This window comes from Myotis brandtii, unplaced genomic scaffold (assembly GCF_000412655.1).
Source record: "Myotis brandtii unplaced genomic scaffold, ASM41265v1 scaffold266, whole genome shotgun sequence".
Taxonomy (NCBI): domain Eukaryota; kingdom Metazoa; phylum Chordata; class Mammalia; order Chiroptera; family Vespertilionidae; genus Myotis; species Myotis brandtii.
In genome coordinates, this window is record NW_005360124.1 from 1,180,873 (window position 1) to 1,197,577 (window position 16,705).

Sequence of the window (16,705 nt, forward strand, 5' to 3'; positions counted from 1 at the left end):
CAAGATGCATCTTCAAAAATTGGAATCAGCGCACAACCCCCAGCAAATCTATTTTCGAAGAGATGTGTTATGTGAAACCCTGTCTGGAAACAGCTGTCCCCTGGTGACGATAACAGCAATGCCAGAGTCTAATTATTATGAACATATCTGTCAATTCAGTAAGTCTGTCTTCTTCACTCAAAATGCCAGTCATCCTTACTTATTTTCCTTTGCTTTATATATGTCTGTAAGGGCAATAACACTAGGAATAGGCATCAGAAGTCTTGGTCTTGTTACTGCCTAGCCCTCGGTCTACATCGGGGCCTCAGTTTCCTCATCTCGAAAATGAGAGAGCTTTGTGAGATGATCTCTGAGGTCCCTTTTGATACTGATACTCTGTAGTTCTTATCCTTGTAAGTCATAACCATAATGTAACAAATTATTTTAAGAGTTTATGTAATAATATCATCAATTAAATTTATAGCTAATTTTATTTATAAATAAAACCACCAGAAAGTTATTACGTGTTTTAATTCTAGCACCAAATAGCTACTTGTTTTTCTCTGCCATTTATTTTTTTAAAGTTGCCTCAGATGTATAGCTGGGGTAGAAAAAATAAGAAAACTGTTCTAATTTTGATAAGAAAGTAAAATATTTTCAGGAAAGAGAAAGAGCTTGCTATGCATGAAAATATGACCAAGTGAGCTGAGTGTTATTTTTTAGATGGGTATATCTAAATGCATAGTGAAAATATTTCCCTTTGTAAATTTCTGAGAAGATATACCTTTTTTTCTGTACTTATCATAGTGACTGTAAAACAGGGGTAAGATTATATTTTCCTTCTTTTCCCAATGGCTTTATGAAAAATAAATTTATATTTAAAACTTCCCCAACTACTTGTTCTTTATAAAACCAATATTATATTAAATACTTTTTTATGTTAGATTAATCATTGGTAAATAAGTGACTCATGTAGTATTTATTGCATTATGTTCATATTATGAACTCCTTTAGGATGTGGCTTGCATGGGTTTTATATCTGTTTTCCTCTATAGGGCCTAGTACAGTGCTTTTTATAGTAGGTGCACGCTGAATTCTACTATGAATGTATATCAGAATTCATGATTGAGTAGATATATTTCTAAAGCTCCAACATCAAACATCATACAAACTTTTAGTCGTCGTTCATTTTAATTTGAGATTTTATGTGTCCTTTAGGAAATCGCCCTTACGTTTTCTTATCTGCTCGGGTACATCCTGGAGAAACGAATGCAAGTTGGGTAATGAAAGGAACATTGGAGTATCTCATGAGTAATAGCCCTACTGCTCAGAGCTTACGAGAATGCTATATTTTTAAAATTGTCCCTATGCTAAATCCAGATGGTGTCATCAATGGAAAGTAAGTTAAGCAATAGTTATAGAAATATTATAGATAATTGTGGTGAGCCTATTTAAAATTGTTGAAATAATATTATTCAGGGTAAATTTGGAGAGCAAATCTAGTGATTTTTTTCTAGAACAAATTTTTTGTGGGGAATTCATTTAAGATACATTTTTAAATGAAAATATATTTTGTTTATTAGTAGTATGGGATTTTGACAAATTCTGTATTCATGACAGTATGATTTCATAAAATGTCTATCTTGCTTGAATTCGTTTAGAAAAATCACAGTGTTAGGATATGAGAAAGATTTTTTTTAACATATCCTCTTATATTTCTTTTTAAATTTTGTCAATGGTGTGATCTTAGTTGTAAGATTTAAAATCTCTGGGATCTCTTTCCACTGATATGGCATGTTGGGTCCATCTGCTAACTTCTTCCTGATATGAGGAAGTACAGTCTCTGACAGAAGGAATTCTTTAGACTGGAGATGCTAGAAGATACTACTTTTTAAGTGAAGGTAGCTCATTGTTGTACAATTCATTTATTGTGGCAATTAGACAAGGTCTCTTTAGTGCATTGGAAAGATGGAATTTGACATGGCATCTCCAAAGTTGAGGGTACTTTATTCATAAGTGTAGCATGAATCTTCCTCATATTTAAGGAAAATTTTAAAAAGGGTAATTTATTTTTAGGTATGTTATGGTAATGGAACTAAAACAAAATTTTATGTCTTATTTTAATTGATCAGCTAAAATCCTGTTTATATTTCTGTTATCACCTTCTGATTGTTTGCTTAAATTTTTGCTCAGTGGCTGTAATACTTAATACATATGATTAAATGAAAATGTATTTAAGTATATATGCTTTTCATAAACTAACCTTTCTTAGGAGGGCCCAGATAGCACTTTTAATAATAACTAATACAATCAGAATATAAAATGTTAGTATAAAAAATGATTATTATGTAGTCAGAATGGGACATATGGCCATTAATTTTTATAGAGTATGGAATAAAATCCCAGAATTGAGAATTAGTATTTTCTATAGCTTGAAAGTTTTGACCTATGAATCTGAAAGGTTACCACACTTAATTGCATGTAACACAGGATCTTGGACACAGCAAATGCTTAATAAACGATTATTTAATGACTAACCTATGCATTCTGTTGAGCCCATCATCTATACCAGTTTGAAATATTTAGTGAAATAGAATCATAAAATTAAATCAAATATATTTAAGAATTTATTGGTATCAGTGTTTGTCTATCACTGTGTTTGCATTTGTGTAGTCACCGCTGTTCTTTAAGTGGAGAGGATTTGAACAGACAGTGGCAGAGTCCAAATCCTGATTTGCATCCTACAATTTACCATGCGAAGGGGCTGCTGCAGTACCTGGCTGCAGTGAAGCGCCTACCACTGGTAAGTGCCAGGATTTGTTTGTGCTCTGTACAAAGACATGACTTTGTTGATTAAAGACTTAGTATTTTATACATTACTAAAGGTCCGGTGCACAAAATTCATGCACTCGGGGAGTGGGGGTGGTGGGGAGTCCTGCAGCCCAGCCTGCACCCTCTTGCTGTCCGGGATCCTTCAGGGGATGTCCGGGACCCCTTGTTCCTTACCGCCTGCCTGCTCTCTGTTCCTTACCACTCGGCTCCCTGCTCCTTAGTGCTGCCACAGAGGCAGGAGAGGCTCTTGCCACCGCTGCTGCACTCGCCAGCCATGAGCCCAGCTTCTGGCTGAGCTGAACTCTCCCTGTGGGAGTGCTCTGACCACCAGGGGGCAGCTCCTGCATTGAGCGTCTGCCCCCTGGTGGTCAGTGTGCAACATAGCTACTGGTCGTTCGGTCCTTCGGTCTATTTGCATATTAGGCTTTTACTATATAGGATTTTCTGGTTATAAAAGCTAAGTATTAATTTCAGAAGAAATTTCTTCAAAATATCTTCTGTTATCAGTTACTTGTGTACTAATTATGGTATCAATATAATGTATTCATATTCTTATTTCATCAGATTTAATTTTTGTAATGCTTATGAGCCCTATACCTTTCTTTTTTTTAATTTATGAATATTGGTAACTCCTGGTTGTAATTTTAGGTATTTAACTTCACTATTTGAACAACACTGAGGTAACAGTATTTTTCAAATTCTCAAACTAGTAGCTTATATCTGAGCTCTTTAGTCAACTCTGAAGCTGGTCAGTCTTGGCTACTAACGTGGGAAAGGTCGTAGAGGTGGGGTGGGAGGCTCCAAGAGCTGTGTGAATGTGCTTCTGCCTTCAGCAGTTTTTGTTTAGAATGTTTCCATTCGGTTAGTGTTTAAATGAGTTAATCTTCCTTTAGGAAGGAAACATTTTGCAAGGAATATATCCCAAGAAACTAGAAATCAGAAAGGATATATGCACCCCTATGTTCATAGCAGCACAGTTTACCATAGCTAAGATTTGGAAACAGCCTAAGTGCCCATCAGCAGATGAGTGGATTAGAAAACTGTGGTACATCTACATAATGGAATACTATGCTGCTGTAAAAAGGAAGGAATTCCTACCATTTGCAACAGCATGGATGGAGCTGGAGAGCATTATGCTAAGTGAAATAAGTCAGTCAGAGAAAGATAAATATCACATGATCTCACTCATTTGTGGATTATAATGAACAACATAAACTGATGAACAAAAACAGATCCAGAGACAGAGAAGCATCGATCAGATGCTCAAGAGGGAAGGTAGGAGAGGGTGGGGGTAAGGGGGAGAAATCAACCAAAGGACTTGCATGCCTGCATATAAGCCTCACCAATGGACAGAGACACCAGGGGGGTGAGGGCATGAACAGGAGTGGGGTGGGGGAAGATGGGAGGATAAGGACACATATGTAATACCTTAATCAATAAAAAAATAAAAATTTGAAAAGAAACATGTTGCAGAGGGGAAAAATTGGCATGTGAGTTTGTCCTTCATTTTTAAAATTATGTTCTCAAAAATTAAATTGAAACTATACCCTTTAAAAAAATGCATTTATTTTTAAAATTATTTATTCCAGAGAGAGGAAAGGGGAGAGAGAGAGAGAGAGAGAGAGAGAGAGAGAGAGAGAAACATTGATTGGTTGCCTCCCACCTGTGCCCTGACTAGGGGTGGAACTTATGACCTGGGAATGTGCCCTGACCAGGAATCAAACCCACCACCCTTTGGTGTATGGGACCATGCTCCAACCAACTGAGTCATACTAGCCAGGGCTCACATGGGTCAGGGCTTAAACCACACTCCTTTTATAGTGTTTTTCATGAGAACATTTTCATGTGTTTTTAAATTAGATAAATATTTTAATAGCCCTGTGGCAGTGATGACTACAGATACAGATTTGACCTTTAATTGAATTTATTATTTTTTTATAATGGCACATAGAAGATATATAAGGGTGAAATTTGTGGTTTGATGCAGATCTTGCAAAGGACTTTCTAACCATTCCTAGTAATCATAGATTTCTTTCCAAAACTAGATATTTCTACTTTTATTGACGCTACTTGTTAAATGGTGGTTCAGTTACAGTAAAAGGATCAAGGAACACAGACCTGTTTATTGGCTTCATAGTAACTAGATTTACTTGGCAATATATGAATTTGAAGGTTTTTAATTCTTAAAACATATAATCTTTTCAAGGTTTATTGTGATTATCATGGCCACTCCCGAAAGAAGAATGTATTTATGTATGGCTGCAGCATCAAGGAGACAGTGTGGCATACCAATAATAATGCAAGTTCCTGTGATGTTGTGGAAGATGTGGGATACAGGGTAATTATGACAGATAAATCAGGAGTTTTTGAGATGCAACCATGCATACAACTACAGAAAATAATTTAACATATAAACTACTCAGATTCTGTTCATGTTGCCATTTTGTTATTATGGTTTCAAATTTTTCATTTTAAATGTTTCTTCCAAATGTTTTTGCTTTTTACATGTAGATGTTTATCTGGAATTCATTTGATCTGAGATGTGGGGACCTATTTAGTTTCATGTATAATCATTGATTAAACAGTACATCCTTCCTTGGCCGATTTTATAAAGCCATCTGTGGCATACCATTTTTCCACATGCCTGGGTGTGTTTTGAGGTATGCCAAGGACGGACACGAGATCTTACTGCTTCAAGCCCTGTGTGCTTTCATTCTCCTCCTACATTTATGCCTAGACAAACACCCTAGGTTAATTTGCAAGCTCGAAGTACATTTTCTTTTTGCTTCTCTCTATTCCCCTTTTCCTAATAAATAAAATGTTAGAGTTATATAAAAAATGGAAACAATCGAGGAATTCACAGTAGTAAGTGAAAGTCATCTCACAGTTACTAATTAAGCAGTTTTGCTATTCTGAGCACATTAATTCATAGATTATACCTAGAGTATATGAAGTTTGTGTTTGTTTTTCAGTGCTCCACAGCTACTTGTTTTTTCACATGTTTGTTGGCCATCTTTCCTGGTCCTCACGTGGAGATCTGTGTCAGTCTTTCTGACAATTCCACAAGATTTCCATTGTGTGCTTTTGTTCTTGTTGTATGGATGTGCCAAAATTTATTTATCCAGTTGGTGGTCATTTGATTAGTATGCCAAATTGTTCTTCATAAAGATTATACAAATTGATGTTCCCCAATATAATGAATGATAGTGCTATTTCTCCACACCCTTATTACATAATACTATTATTTTTGCCAGGTTAAAAAAATACCTCATGCTTTTAATTTGCGAATCTATAATTTTTAGGATGAGTATTTTGTCATATGTTTGACCAGTATGATCTCTCTCTCTTTTTCAAAATAGCCTTTTCGCATATTCTCTGTTTACTTTTGTGCTGGTCACCTAGTTATTGTTTTTGAACTATGTGAATACAAGTGTAGTACATTTTTTGTGTGATATATAGTAATTTAAAACTTTTATCATGTTTGTTGAATTCTTTAAAAATGGTTTCTGAATTTTAAGGTTTAGAAAAACTTTTCTCATTCCAAGATTTAAAAGTATGGTTCTGTGTTTACTGTTTTTAGTTTTATTTTAAAATTTTACATTTAAAATTTCAATCTAATTAGAAGTTAATTTAATGAAAATTAGTGACTGGAGCTTGTTTTTCTCAGTGGCTATCCAGTGGTGTCAGCATTAGTGAGTGATCAGTCTTTTCTCTAGTAACTGTAATAACTTTAACAGATAGCTTTGGTTCTAATTTTGAATCTTTTCTTTCTAGAGATATATCTATTCCTGCACCAATATCACAATTTAACTTAACCTTAGGCATATAATTTAGGTTAATATCTGCTGGGTTATTTCTCCAGTCATTGCCTTTTCTTTCATAATTTCTCAGGGGGTATTCCCATATTTATACTTTCAGGTAAACTTCAGAATGATTTTAAGTTGCTATAAATGTTGTGGGCATTTTGATTGTGATTGTCTTAGTTTTATTGATTAATTTGGAATGGTTGACATTTACAGCGGCAAATCTTTTTTGGTTGTTGTTAACCCTCACCAGAGGATATTTTTTTCATTGATTTTTAGAGAGAGTGGAAGGGAGGAAGATATATATATGAAGAGAGAGAGAGAGAGAGAGAGAGAGAGAGAGAGAGAAAAGAACATCAATGGGAGAGAGATAACACATCTATTAGTTGCCTCCCACACGCCCCTCAACCAAGGTACATGCCCTTGACTGGGAATTGAACCCAAAACCCTTCAGTGTGCAGGCTGATGCTCTAACGACTGAGAAAACCAGCTAGGGCTACAGTGGCAAATGTCTTAATTAGTCAAGCCATCTTTCATGACTAAAGTTTTTTCATTTTTTAAAACATGTTTTCTTCATGGTTTTTTTTACATAGTTTTATTGCACTTACTGGTTGCTATATACTAATAAATGTGATGCTTTCTTCCATTCTATTTTCTGATTTTTTTTCTGGGAAAGCAGAAAATTCTAAATTAGTAAGAGAATTATTTTGATGTTTTGTATAGCAAGAAGATCTGCATGACCCTGCTTTAGTCACTGTGCTTTCATGAACATTTTTAAAGATTAAAAACTTAGAAAAATTTTAAGTTAAAAAATTTCTTGAAATATTCTATTTTATCATTCTTATCTTTGCAGACTTTGCCTAAGATACTGAGCCATATTGCCCCAGCATTTTGCATGAGTAGCTGTAGCTTTGTAGTGGAAAAATCTAAAGAATCCACAGCACGTGTTGTAGTTTGGAGGGAGATAGGAGTACAAAGAAGCTATACCATGGAGAGTACTTTGTGTGGCTGTGATCAGGGAAAATATAAGGTAAAACATTTCAGTACTTCTAGCCTTAAAATAATATTTGAAGACTTTTTTTCATATGTATAATCCAAAGGTTTTCAAGTATATATTCCATGATATATATGATATACTGAGTTATATGTAATTTGTAATGATGAAATTGAATTGTATGCAGTCTTAAACATTTAAAAAATTTCTTTGAACTAAATAGTTTGCTTTGGGTTCTCACAAAATCTTGAGTATATTTAAATTCATACTTTTTAAGAAAACGTTGTGGTATACATATAAATACTGATTAGTAATTTATAATGAGTTGTGCAAGTAATACATTATTAATCACATTTTTATATCATTTTAATTTGTTGGATATAAATATATTTTTATGCACTTAGAAATAAACACATTACACTTATTTATAAAGTTTTTAAAATATATATTTTATTGTTGAAAGTATTTCAGATTTCCCTCTTTCCCCTCCACTGACCCCCTCTTGTGTCTGATTTTTAAATGCATATCCCTTCACTAAATATTTTTCTTTACTAAGACTACTTTTCTGTAGTGCCATACACTTTTTTTTTGGAAACAACCTGAGTTTAAACTCTGCTTTTGAAACTTAAGACTAATAAAATATTAGGTGACTTTGAACTTAAAAATTTTAAATATCGAGAACTTAATGGACAATGAATTGGACTTTATACATGCAACAGCAAACTTGAACATCTTTCTTGCCTTGGCACAGAAAGATTTCTTAAGTGTCCTGTTTTGTTTTGTTTTTGACGTAGGGCAAGAGGGAACTGAATCTAATAGTTACCTCACATAACAATGGTTATAACTTTATGTTTTGAAAGAGCTAAAAATCTTCCAATTGGTTAGTATTAAAAATATAAGCATATTACAGTTGATGTCAGAATGTTTAAGAGGAGAGAGAGCCTAAGTAATGACTTTCAGTCTGTGACAAGCTGGAAGAAGATTAGGTAGGTTTTGCAACCAACTTCAAGCTTTTGGGGCCTGGTAGAATAGAACTTAATGACATCTCAGTGCTTCTGTTTTAGGTTGACCACCGTATTCTTCCAAAGTGTAATAATAACTTTTGAATTCTCTCCACATATTGTAAAACAGTGACTTGTAGTTTGCCAAAGGCATGATGGTGATGAGAGAGAAAATGGAGCTTGAGCACCATTCCAGCCCCCAAACTCTGTCCCCCAATCATTGCTTTAGTGGACAACTCTGCCAAGGACATTCAAACTCCTTGGAGAGAAGTGTGTTTCACTAAGCCAATTTTTTTTATGTCTGAAATTCAATTCTTTGATCATAACATACACTTCTTTTTAGTTTTTTCCTTTTTTTGATTAATAAACTTTGTTTTTTAGAATAGTTTCAGATTCACTGAAAAATTGAGTGGAAAGTACAAAATTCCCATCTACCTCCATCCCCACACATGAATATAATTATACTTTTCACACTTATTAATATTAGCTAACTAGAGGCCCGGTGCATGAAATTCGTGCACGGTGTGTGTGTGTGTGTGTGTGTTTAACATTAGGTTTATGAAAAATAAATTTCCATATATACAGTAGTCCTTTTTCTTTTTAATATATCTAGCCTCCATTCCCATTTGCAAATTCAGGCTATTATCCACTCCCTTTTTATGTTTTTTGTTGTCACAAATTATCCCTAATTAGTCTGTAATTTTGGTGGTGATCTTACTCATCATTTTGTAACCTTTTGTTTTTTATTTTGGATAGAATAACCTTGAGTATTTTCTACAATAGAGGTCTTCTGGTAATAAATTCTCTCAGCTTCGCGGCCATCTTGTGTGTTGGAGTGATGGTCAATTTGCATATTACCTCTTTATTGGGTAGGATAAGTTGTGTGAGTCTAATTATATATATTTTTTTAAATCTTTATTGTTCAGATTACATTTGTTCCTCTCCCCCCCCCCATAACTCCTCTCCTCCCAGTTCCCGCCCCACCTAGTCAGTCCATTCCCTTTCTATGTCCCTGATTCATTATAATCACCAGTTCATTCTGTACATCAGATTATTTATTCACTTGGTTCTTAGATTCACTTGTTGATAGATGCATGTTTGTTGTTCACAATTTGTATCTTTACCTTTTTCTTCTTCCTCTTCTTAAAGGATACCTTTCAGCATTTCGTATAATACTGGTTTAGTGGTGATGAACTCCTTTAGCTTTTCCTTATCTGTGAAGCTCTTTATCTGACCTTCAATTCTGAATGATAGCTTTGCTGGATAAAGTATTCTTGGTTGTAGGTTCTTGGTATTCAGCACTTTGAATATTTCTTGCCATTCCCTTCTGGCCTGCCAAGTTTCTGTTGAGAAATCAGCTGACAGTCGTATGGGTATTCCCTTGTAGGTAATTGAGTCTCTTTCTCTTGCTGCTTTTAAGATTCTCTCTTTGTCTTTTGCTCTTGGCATTTTAATTATGATGTGTCTTGGTGTGGTCCTCTTTGGATTCCTTTTGTTTGGGGTTCTCTGCGCTTCTTGGACCTGTAAGTCCATTTCTTTCACCAGGTGGGGGAAGTTTTCTGCCATTATTTCTTCAAATAGGTTTTCAATATCTTGCTGTCTCTCATCTTCTGGCACCCCAATTATTCTGATGTTTGTACGCTTGAAGCTGTCCCAGAGGCTCCTTACACTATCTTCGTATTTTCGGATTCTTTTTTCATTTTGCTTTTCCGGTTGGGTGTTTTTTGCTTCTTCGCATTTCAAATCTTTGGCTTGATTCTTGCGCTCCTCTGGTCTGCTATTGGGTGTCTGTATAATATTCTTTATTTCAGTCCGTGTATGCTTAATTTCTAGTTGGTTCTTTATCATAGCATCGAGGGTCTCATTAGTTTTCGTGACTCTCTCCTCAAGTTTATTGACAGCTTCTAGCACATTTTTGCAAGCCCTCAAAATTGCGATTTTTAGCTCTATATCCTCCATTTCTGTCATGTTTTTTTGTCTCCGCATTTTTTATGCTTTCTTGGTGCACCCTCTAGTGGTCTTTGTGCGCAGTCTTGTTCTAGTTGAGCCTTGATTGTTGTAGTTAATACTAGAGGGATTTGACCACCAGGCCGACTGGCTGTGTGAATCAGCTGTGTCTGCCGCGGAAAACTTCTGTCCTCTGGGGAGGTGCTAATCTAGCCTTTGCCTGAGGCGATCCGGCAAATGGCTCTGCGCAGGGCTTGGGCGGGGCGGGCTCAACAGGGCGGGCGGAGGGAGCCGTTATGGTGCCCTCAGTCCTGTTCCCAGAGGCTCTGCTTCTCAGAACCCCCGGAACCGCTGCAAACCTCGGAGGGAAAGCTGCCTTCCAACTGATGCCAGACACTCCCGCTTCTCCCGTTTGGGTCCGAGTCCCCAGCGATTCGCCCGTATCTGGAGCTCAGAGTCTGAGACTCCCCCCTGACCGAAAACGACAACCGCGCTCTCAGCCACCAGCCCGCTTTGCGCGCGCACCTCCGCACCTGAGTATTTTCCACACTGCGCCTCCTCTGAGCCTCGGTGTGCTGTTATTTTTCCTTCTAGTTGAAGAGTCTCTCCTCAGCCAGCTTTCCTGTGGTTCTGGGTGATGTCCGTTCCGTCTTTTAGTTGTATTTTTGAAGTGGTTGTTTGCGGCAGCAGTCTCCGGTGTTTACCTATGCCGCCATCTTGGTGGAGTCTCTAATTATATTTTTTAAAAAAGATTTCTTCACCCTGAGAATGTTCTTATATTACTGTATTTTAGGCTGTAAATGTTATTTTCCTATGAATTAATTCAGAAATAGGCATAACCTTTCTAAAGCTCTTAAATTAAGATGTCTAAACTATTTAAATAATCAATCAATTAATCAGTCATTATTATAAAGGCATGTAGGTTAAGTAATAGTTTTTACAATTTATTTTCTTCACTTAGCCTGTGCCTTTAGTCCTGTCATTGAAAAGTTGTTTTACAGTACCTTCTCTCTAAATTATGTCAGCTCTCATCTATACATCCAGCTTTTATTGGTATAAGAATTTCACTTATTTTAGAGATTTATTTTTATCTGAAAATTACATGATAAGCAAAATCTTGATTTACACTCCATTTTTATCCTTTTACATGGTTACATTTAACTTCCAGTAAATCTTACATTGTTAGTTGAAAACTCTTGTGTATAAAGGGTATAGGGGTTGTGCTGAAATTTTCTCTTTGCTTTAATAGACAAAATTTGAAATGGGCATTTTTAATTGACATGGAATATAGGAACTTATTTTACTAATACCTCATTGGCTTAGATTTGTTTGTTTCTTTTTTGACATAGTTACCTTTCTTTTATTTGTTTATCATACAATAAAAGTACCTATAATGTTCAAGTATACAAATTGGAGCCTTGATTTTAACACTATAATATTTCAACATTGGCATCCAGAGTAGTGGATCACAAGAAATATTAGCGAGATTTTGTAAAAATCTATTTTTACACATGAACTCTAAGAGTAACATAAGCACAAAATGTTTATGTATTTTTTTCTTCCCAGTGTATTAGTGAAAATAGTTTGCATTTGATGAATAAGAATAGTTTGGAAATGATTTTTAAAGACAGTTTTCTTTATGACTTAGAATATCTGATATTGCTAAGACATTCTGTTTGTTGAGTCCTAGGTCCATACAAAATATTAATCTTCTAATCTTATTAATGTAATTATAAATTCCTTTTATGTAATTTTAATGAGATACATCCAGAGGATAGCAAACATCATAGTTACACATATAATATTGCTTTATATTCAGGGCTTACAGATTGGTACTCGAGAATTGGAAGAGATGGGAGCAAAATTTTGTGTTGGTCTTTTGCGTTTGAAAAGATTGACATCCCCATTGGAATATAGTCTGCCTTCCAGCCTGCTTGACTTTGAAAATGACTTGATTGAATCAAGCTGCAAAGTAACTAGGTAAGGCACACTTGTTTATTCTGTTGTTACCTTGTAGTATTCTATTAGACTTCATTAAATCAGTGAAGCATAGAAAAGGCACAGAGATTTTGACAGTTAAGAACATTTTTAAGATTACTATAATTAAGTTTACACATTTAATATTTATTCCAAGTTGTAATAATAGTCTTGATTCTTTAATACTGATTTTTAGATGAAATTTTAATGAAATATTCTTATATTTTGAATGCCTTTTTTAATGATCTTAATGGTTTACCTTTAACCTCCCAAAAAAGCAGTGTGGAAAACAGTATGTATATCAGGTAATATTTAAATTAAGAGGGCTTTAGAATTAGGATTCATACTTTAAAAGGAAGTCTATTTTGTTGTTATCTACACACATCATATAACTTTCCAATCATATAATTTTCTGGTTACATATACCAGAAATAGATAATTTAGTATGCCTTTGAAACTTGAACCGTGTCTGCCAAATATTCTTCTAAATAGGTAAATTTTAGTTCCTAAAATTCAATGTATATAAAATTTGATCAGCTATAGGATCAGAAACAATTCAGTATCATAGTTCTTAATCATAATATTAGACCTTAGCATTTTATAGTTTGATGTATATGAGTAAAAATACTGTCATTATACAGAACCTTAATTTTTGTTGTTAGATATTGACTTGTCATCAGAGTTAATTATTACCATGCTCTATTATATATATCAACTTAGCAGTTTTAAGTATAGTAAAACATCAATTAGAACTTTGTTCACTGTAATAGTTGACAGAGTGATCACCTGAATTTTCTACCCTTGAAAGTGTCTGCTAAACATTAACAGAAGCTAATATAAAGATTGTTAGTTGTTCTCACTGATGTGTAGAAGCCTCCTTTGAAGTTATTTCATTTATTCCCCCCCTACCCCAGCTATGTTGAGGTATAATTCACAAATAAAATTATAAGATATTTGAAGTATGCAATGTGATGATTTGATATATGTATACATTGTGAAAAGATTTCCCATATTGAGTTATTAACATATCCATCCATTACTGTACACATTTATCTGTGTGTGTGTGTGTGTGTGTGTGTGTGTGGTGTGTGAGTGAATATTTAAGTTCTACTCTCTTAGCAAATTTCAATTATACAATCTAGTGTTATCAATTATAGTCACCATCACTTCCTCAGACCTTATTCATCTTACAACTGAAAGTTTATATCCTTTCACCAACCTCTCCCTATTTCCTCACCCCCATCCCCTGGCAACCACTTTTCTACTCTGTTTCTATGAGTTCCATTTTTTTCCTTTCTTTTAGGTTTCACATTGAAGTTACACCATGCAATATATATATATTTTTTGGCTCATTTCACTTAGCATAATGTCATCTAGGTTCATCCATGTTGTAGCAAATTAAAATATTTCCTTTTTAAAAAAAGAATAATTTATTGATTTTTAGAGAGAAAGGAAGGGAGAAGAGAGAAATATCAATGTGAGAGCATAGTATCAATTGGCTGCCTCCTGCACGCCCCCTACCAGGGATCAAGCCTGCAACCCAGGCATGTGCCCTGACAGGAAATTGAACCAGCAACCTTTCCGTGTATGGGATGACGCCCAACCAACTAAGCCACACTGGCCAGGTTTCCTTCTTTTTTAAGGCTGAAAAATACTGCATTTTAATCTATGATAATTATGAAAACTAGAGGCCCGGTGCACAAATTCGTGCACGGGTCACGGGTGGTCAGCTGGCCAGCCCTGCCCCTGATCCGGGTGTGGGGGTGGGGGGATCAGGGCCACAGTGCGCTCAAAGCAAGCGGTTGTTCTAGTGTTCCAGGCGCTTGACTTTTATATGTATAGCTAAGTTTTCAGTTATTCTCTTAAGCATATCTACAATGCTTCATTCAGTAAATATAATTTACTTTTATAAATAACAGTGGAAATCTAAAAACTAATTACAAGTTTAATAAAGCTCAAAAACTGATCTGTAAAATTATTTTACTTAGAAACCTTGAAACCTCTGAATGTAAGACTTTATATTAAAAAGCTCACAGATTCTTAAACCGTGTTGGTATTACTATGTATATAAGCTATAACTAACTTTCTTTTTATTTAATGTTTGTTTTTAACCTCTGTCTCTTTATATTTAAAAATGTCTCATAATTAGGACATAGTTGTTTTTATAAATTTTAATCTGACAGTCATATTTTAATTGAAATATTTAGTTCATTTACATTTATTATAATTATTGACATATTTAGACTTAACTCTACCATCTTATTGTTTGCTATTTGTTTCACTTGCCCTGTGGTTTTTGTTTGTTTTGCCTTTTTTTGATTGATAGATTTTAGATTGATTTCAGGTTTATATTGATTTTATCCTCTTAATTTTTTTAATGGATACTTGGTATTCACACATTCTCAATTTATCAGAGTCAATACAGATTTGTACTTTTATCTTTTCTTGGACAATATAGGATCCTTAGAACATGTTAACTCCATTTAACTCCCTCTCAATAATGTGCTGCTGTTGTCAGATATTTTATGAGTATACTATTAATATTTTAAACTTTACAGACATTATTACTGTTTTATGCAGTCTTTGGATTTCCCCATACATTTACTGCCCTCTTCCCCTCTTTCCTCTTCATTTATTTCTACATTTCAGATTTTATCTGAAGTAATTTTTCTTTTGTTCAAAGAATACTATTAAGTCTTCATCTTCAGTTTTGAGGGATGTTTTTGCTGGATAGGTAACACTGTCCTTCATTGAAGAGCCATTCTGTTGTCATTGGTCTTCCACTATTGAGTTGTCAAGTGAGGTACCAGTCTGATTGTTGCCCTTTGAATGTAATCTATCTTTTAAGGCTAAGTTGCTTTTATGAATTTCTCTTAGTCTTTGGTATGTATGGGTTTTACTTAGTATTTTATTTATTTTGCCTGGGTTTTACAAGGTTTCTTAAATCTGTGGCTGGATATCTTCCATCAATTTAGGGGAATTCTTAGCCATTTTCTCTTCAAACATTGATTCTGCCCCATTATGTCCTTTCTGGGACTCCATTTACATTTAAGTTTGACCTTTTCATAGATCTTCTGTGTCTTACTCTCATGAATAAGTTTCTGCTCTTTGTCTCTCTGTGCTGTGTTTGGGCTTTTTTTAACTTTTAATTCACCCATGCTCTCTTAGGCTGGGTCTTATCTGATGGGAAATTTATCTTTTCAGTTATTAATTGTAGTTAATTAGGAAGGATTTAGACATTTTTTCCTTAATCCTTTTGTACTTAGCAAAAGTGTTATTTTACATGTCACCTGAACTATTAAGTAGTTTTCTCAGTACCACTCATTTAAAGAATTTGAGAACCAATAAAACATCTACACTAATAAAAGAGAAACATGAAAATTAACCATCTCTCCACCACTCTGCTACCCCCACAAGCCATGCCCACCAGCCAATCAGGAGCGAGTATGCAAATTAACCCAACTAAGATGGAGGCGGCCACAGAGCTGGAGCGAGCAGGGGGCTTGGGTTGCCCCCCGCGATGGAGGAAGCCAAGCTTTCTGCCTGCTCTGGCCGGCCCTGGGCTGCGCTCAAAGCTACAAAGTTTCAATTATAGAAAATAAATAAATCCCAGATACCTGCTTCCCTCCCCTCAAGGAGGCGCTGAAAAAAATAAAAGAAAAAAAGGAGGGGCTGGGAGCTTGGGTCGCTGGAGGCCGTGGCCAGCCTGAAAACAGCCAGCAGCCCCTCACCCAGGCTGGCCAGGCACCCCAGCAGGACCCCCACCCTGATCCGGGACACCTTTCAGGGCAAACCAGCCGGCACCCACCTGTGCACCAGGCCTCTATCCTATATAATCCTATATAATAAAAGGGTAATATGCAAATTGATCCTAACAGCAGAACCACTGGGAATGACTGGTCACTATGACACACACTGACCACCAGGGGGCAGACGCTCAATGCAGGAGCTGCCCCCTGGTGGTCAGTGTGCTCCCACAAGGGGAGCTCTGCTCAGCCACAAAACAAGCCAGGCTGATGGCTGCCAGCACAGCGGTGGTGGTGGGAGCCTCTCCTGCCTCCTCAGCAGCGCTAAGGATGTCTGATTGCAGCTTAGGCCTGCTCCCTGCTGGCAAGTGGACATCCCCCGAAGGCTCCCGGGCTGCCAGAGGGATGTCTGACTGCCAGCTTAGG

The 16,705-nt window shown here is 35.7% G+C and overlaps 1 protein-coding gene across 3 annotated transcripts in view; it reads left to right on the top strand.

The window, feature by feature from the left end:
- AGTPBP1 (ATP/GTP binding protein 1) overlaps positions 1 to 16,705 on the top strand; it is an 87,931-nt gene that overhangs the window by 60,036 nt on the left and 11,190 nt on the right. For all 3 annotated transcript variants that reach the window (XM_005868265.2, XM_014541244.1, XM_014541245.1), the window contains 6 exons: positions 5 to 158; positions 1,198 to 1,378; positions 2,653 to 2,782; positions 5,018 to 5,149; positions 7,468 to 7,644; positions 12,376 to 12,536. In XM_005868265.2, coding sequence (XP_005868327.1) covers positions 5 to 158; positions 1,198 to 1,378; positions 2,653 to 2,782; positions 5,018 to 5,149; positions 7,468 to 7,644; positions 12,376 to 12,536 — 935 coding nt within the window. The remainder of the gene's footprint in view (positions 1 to 4; positions 159 to 1,197; positions 1,379 to 2,652; positions 2,783 to 5,017; positions 5,150 to 7,467; positions 7,645 to 12,375; positions 12,537 to 16,705) is intronic.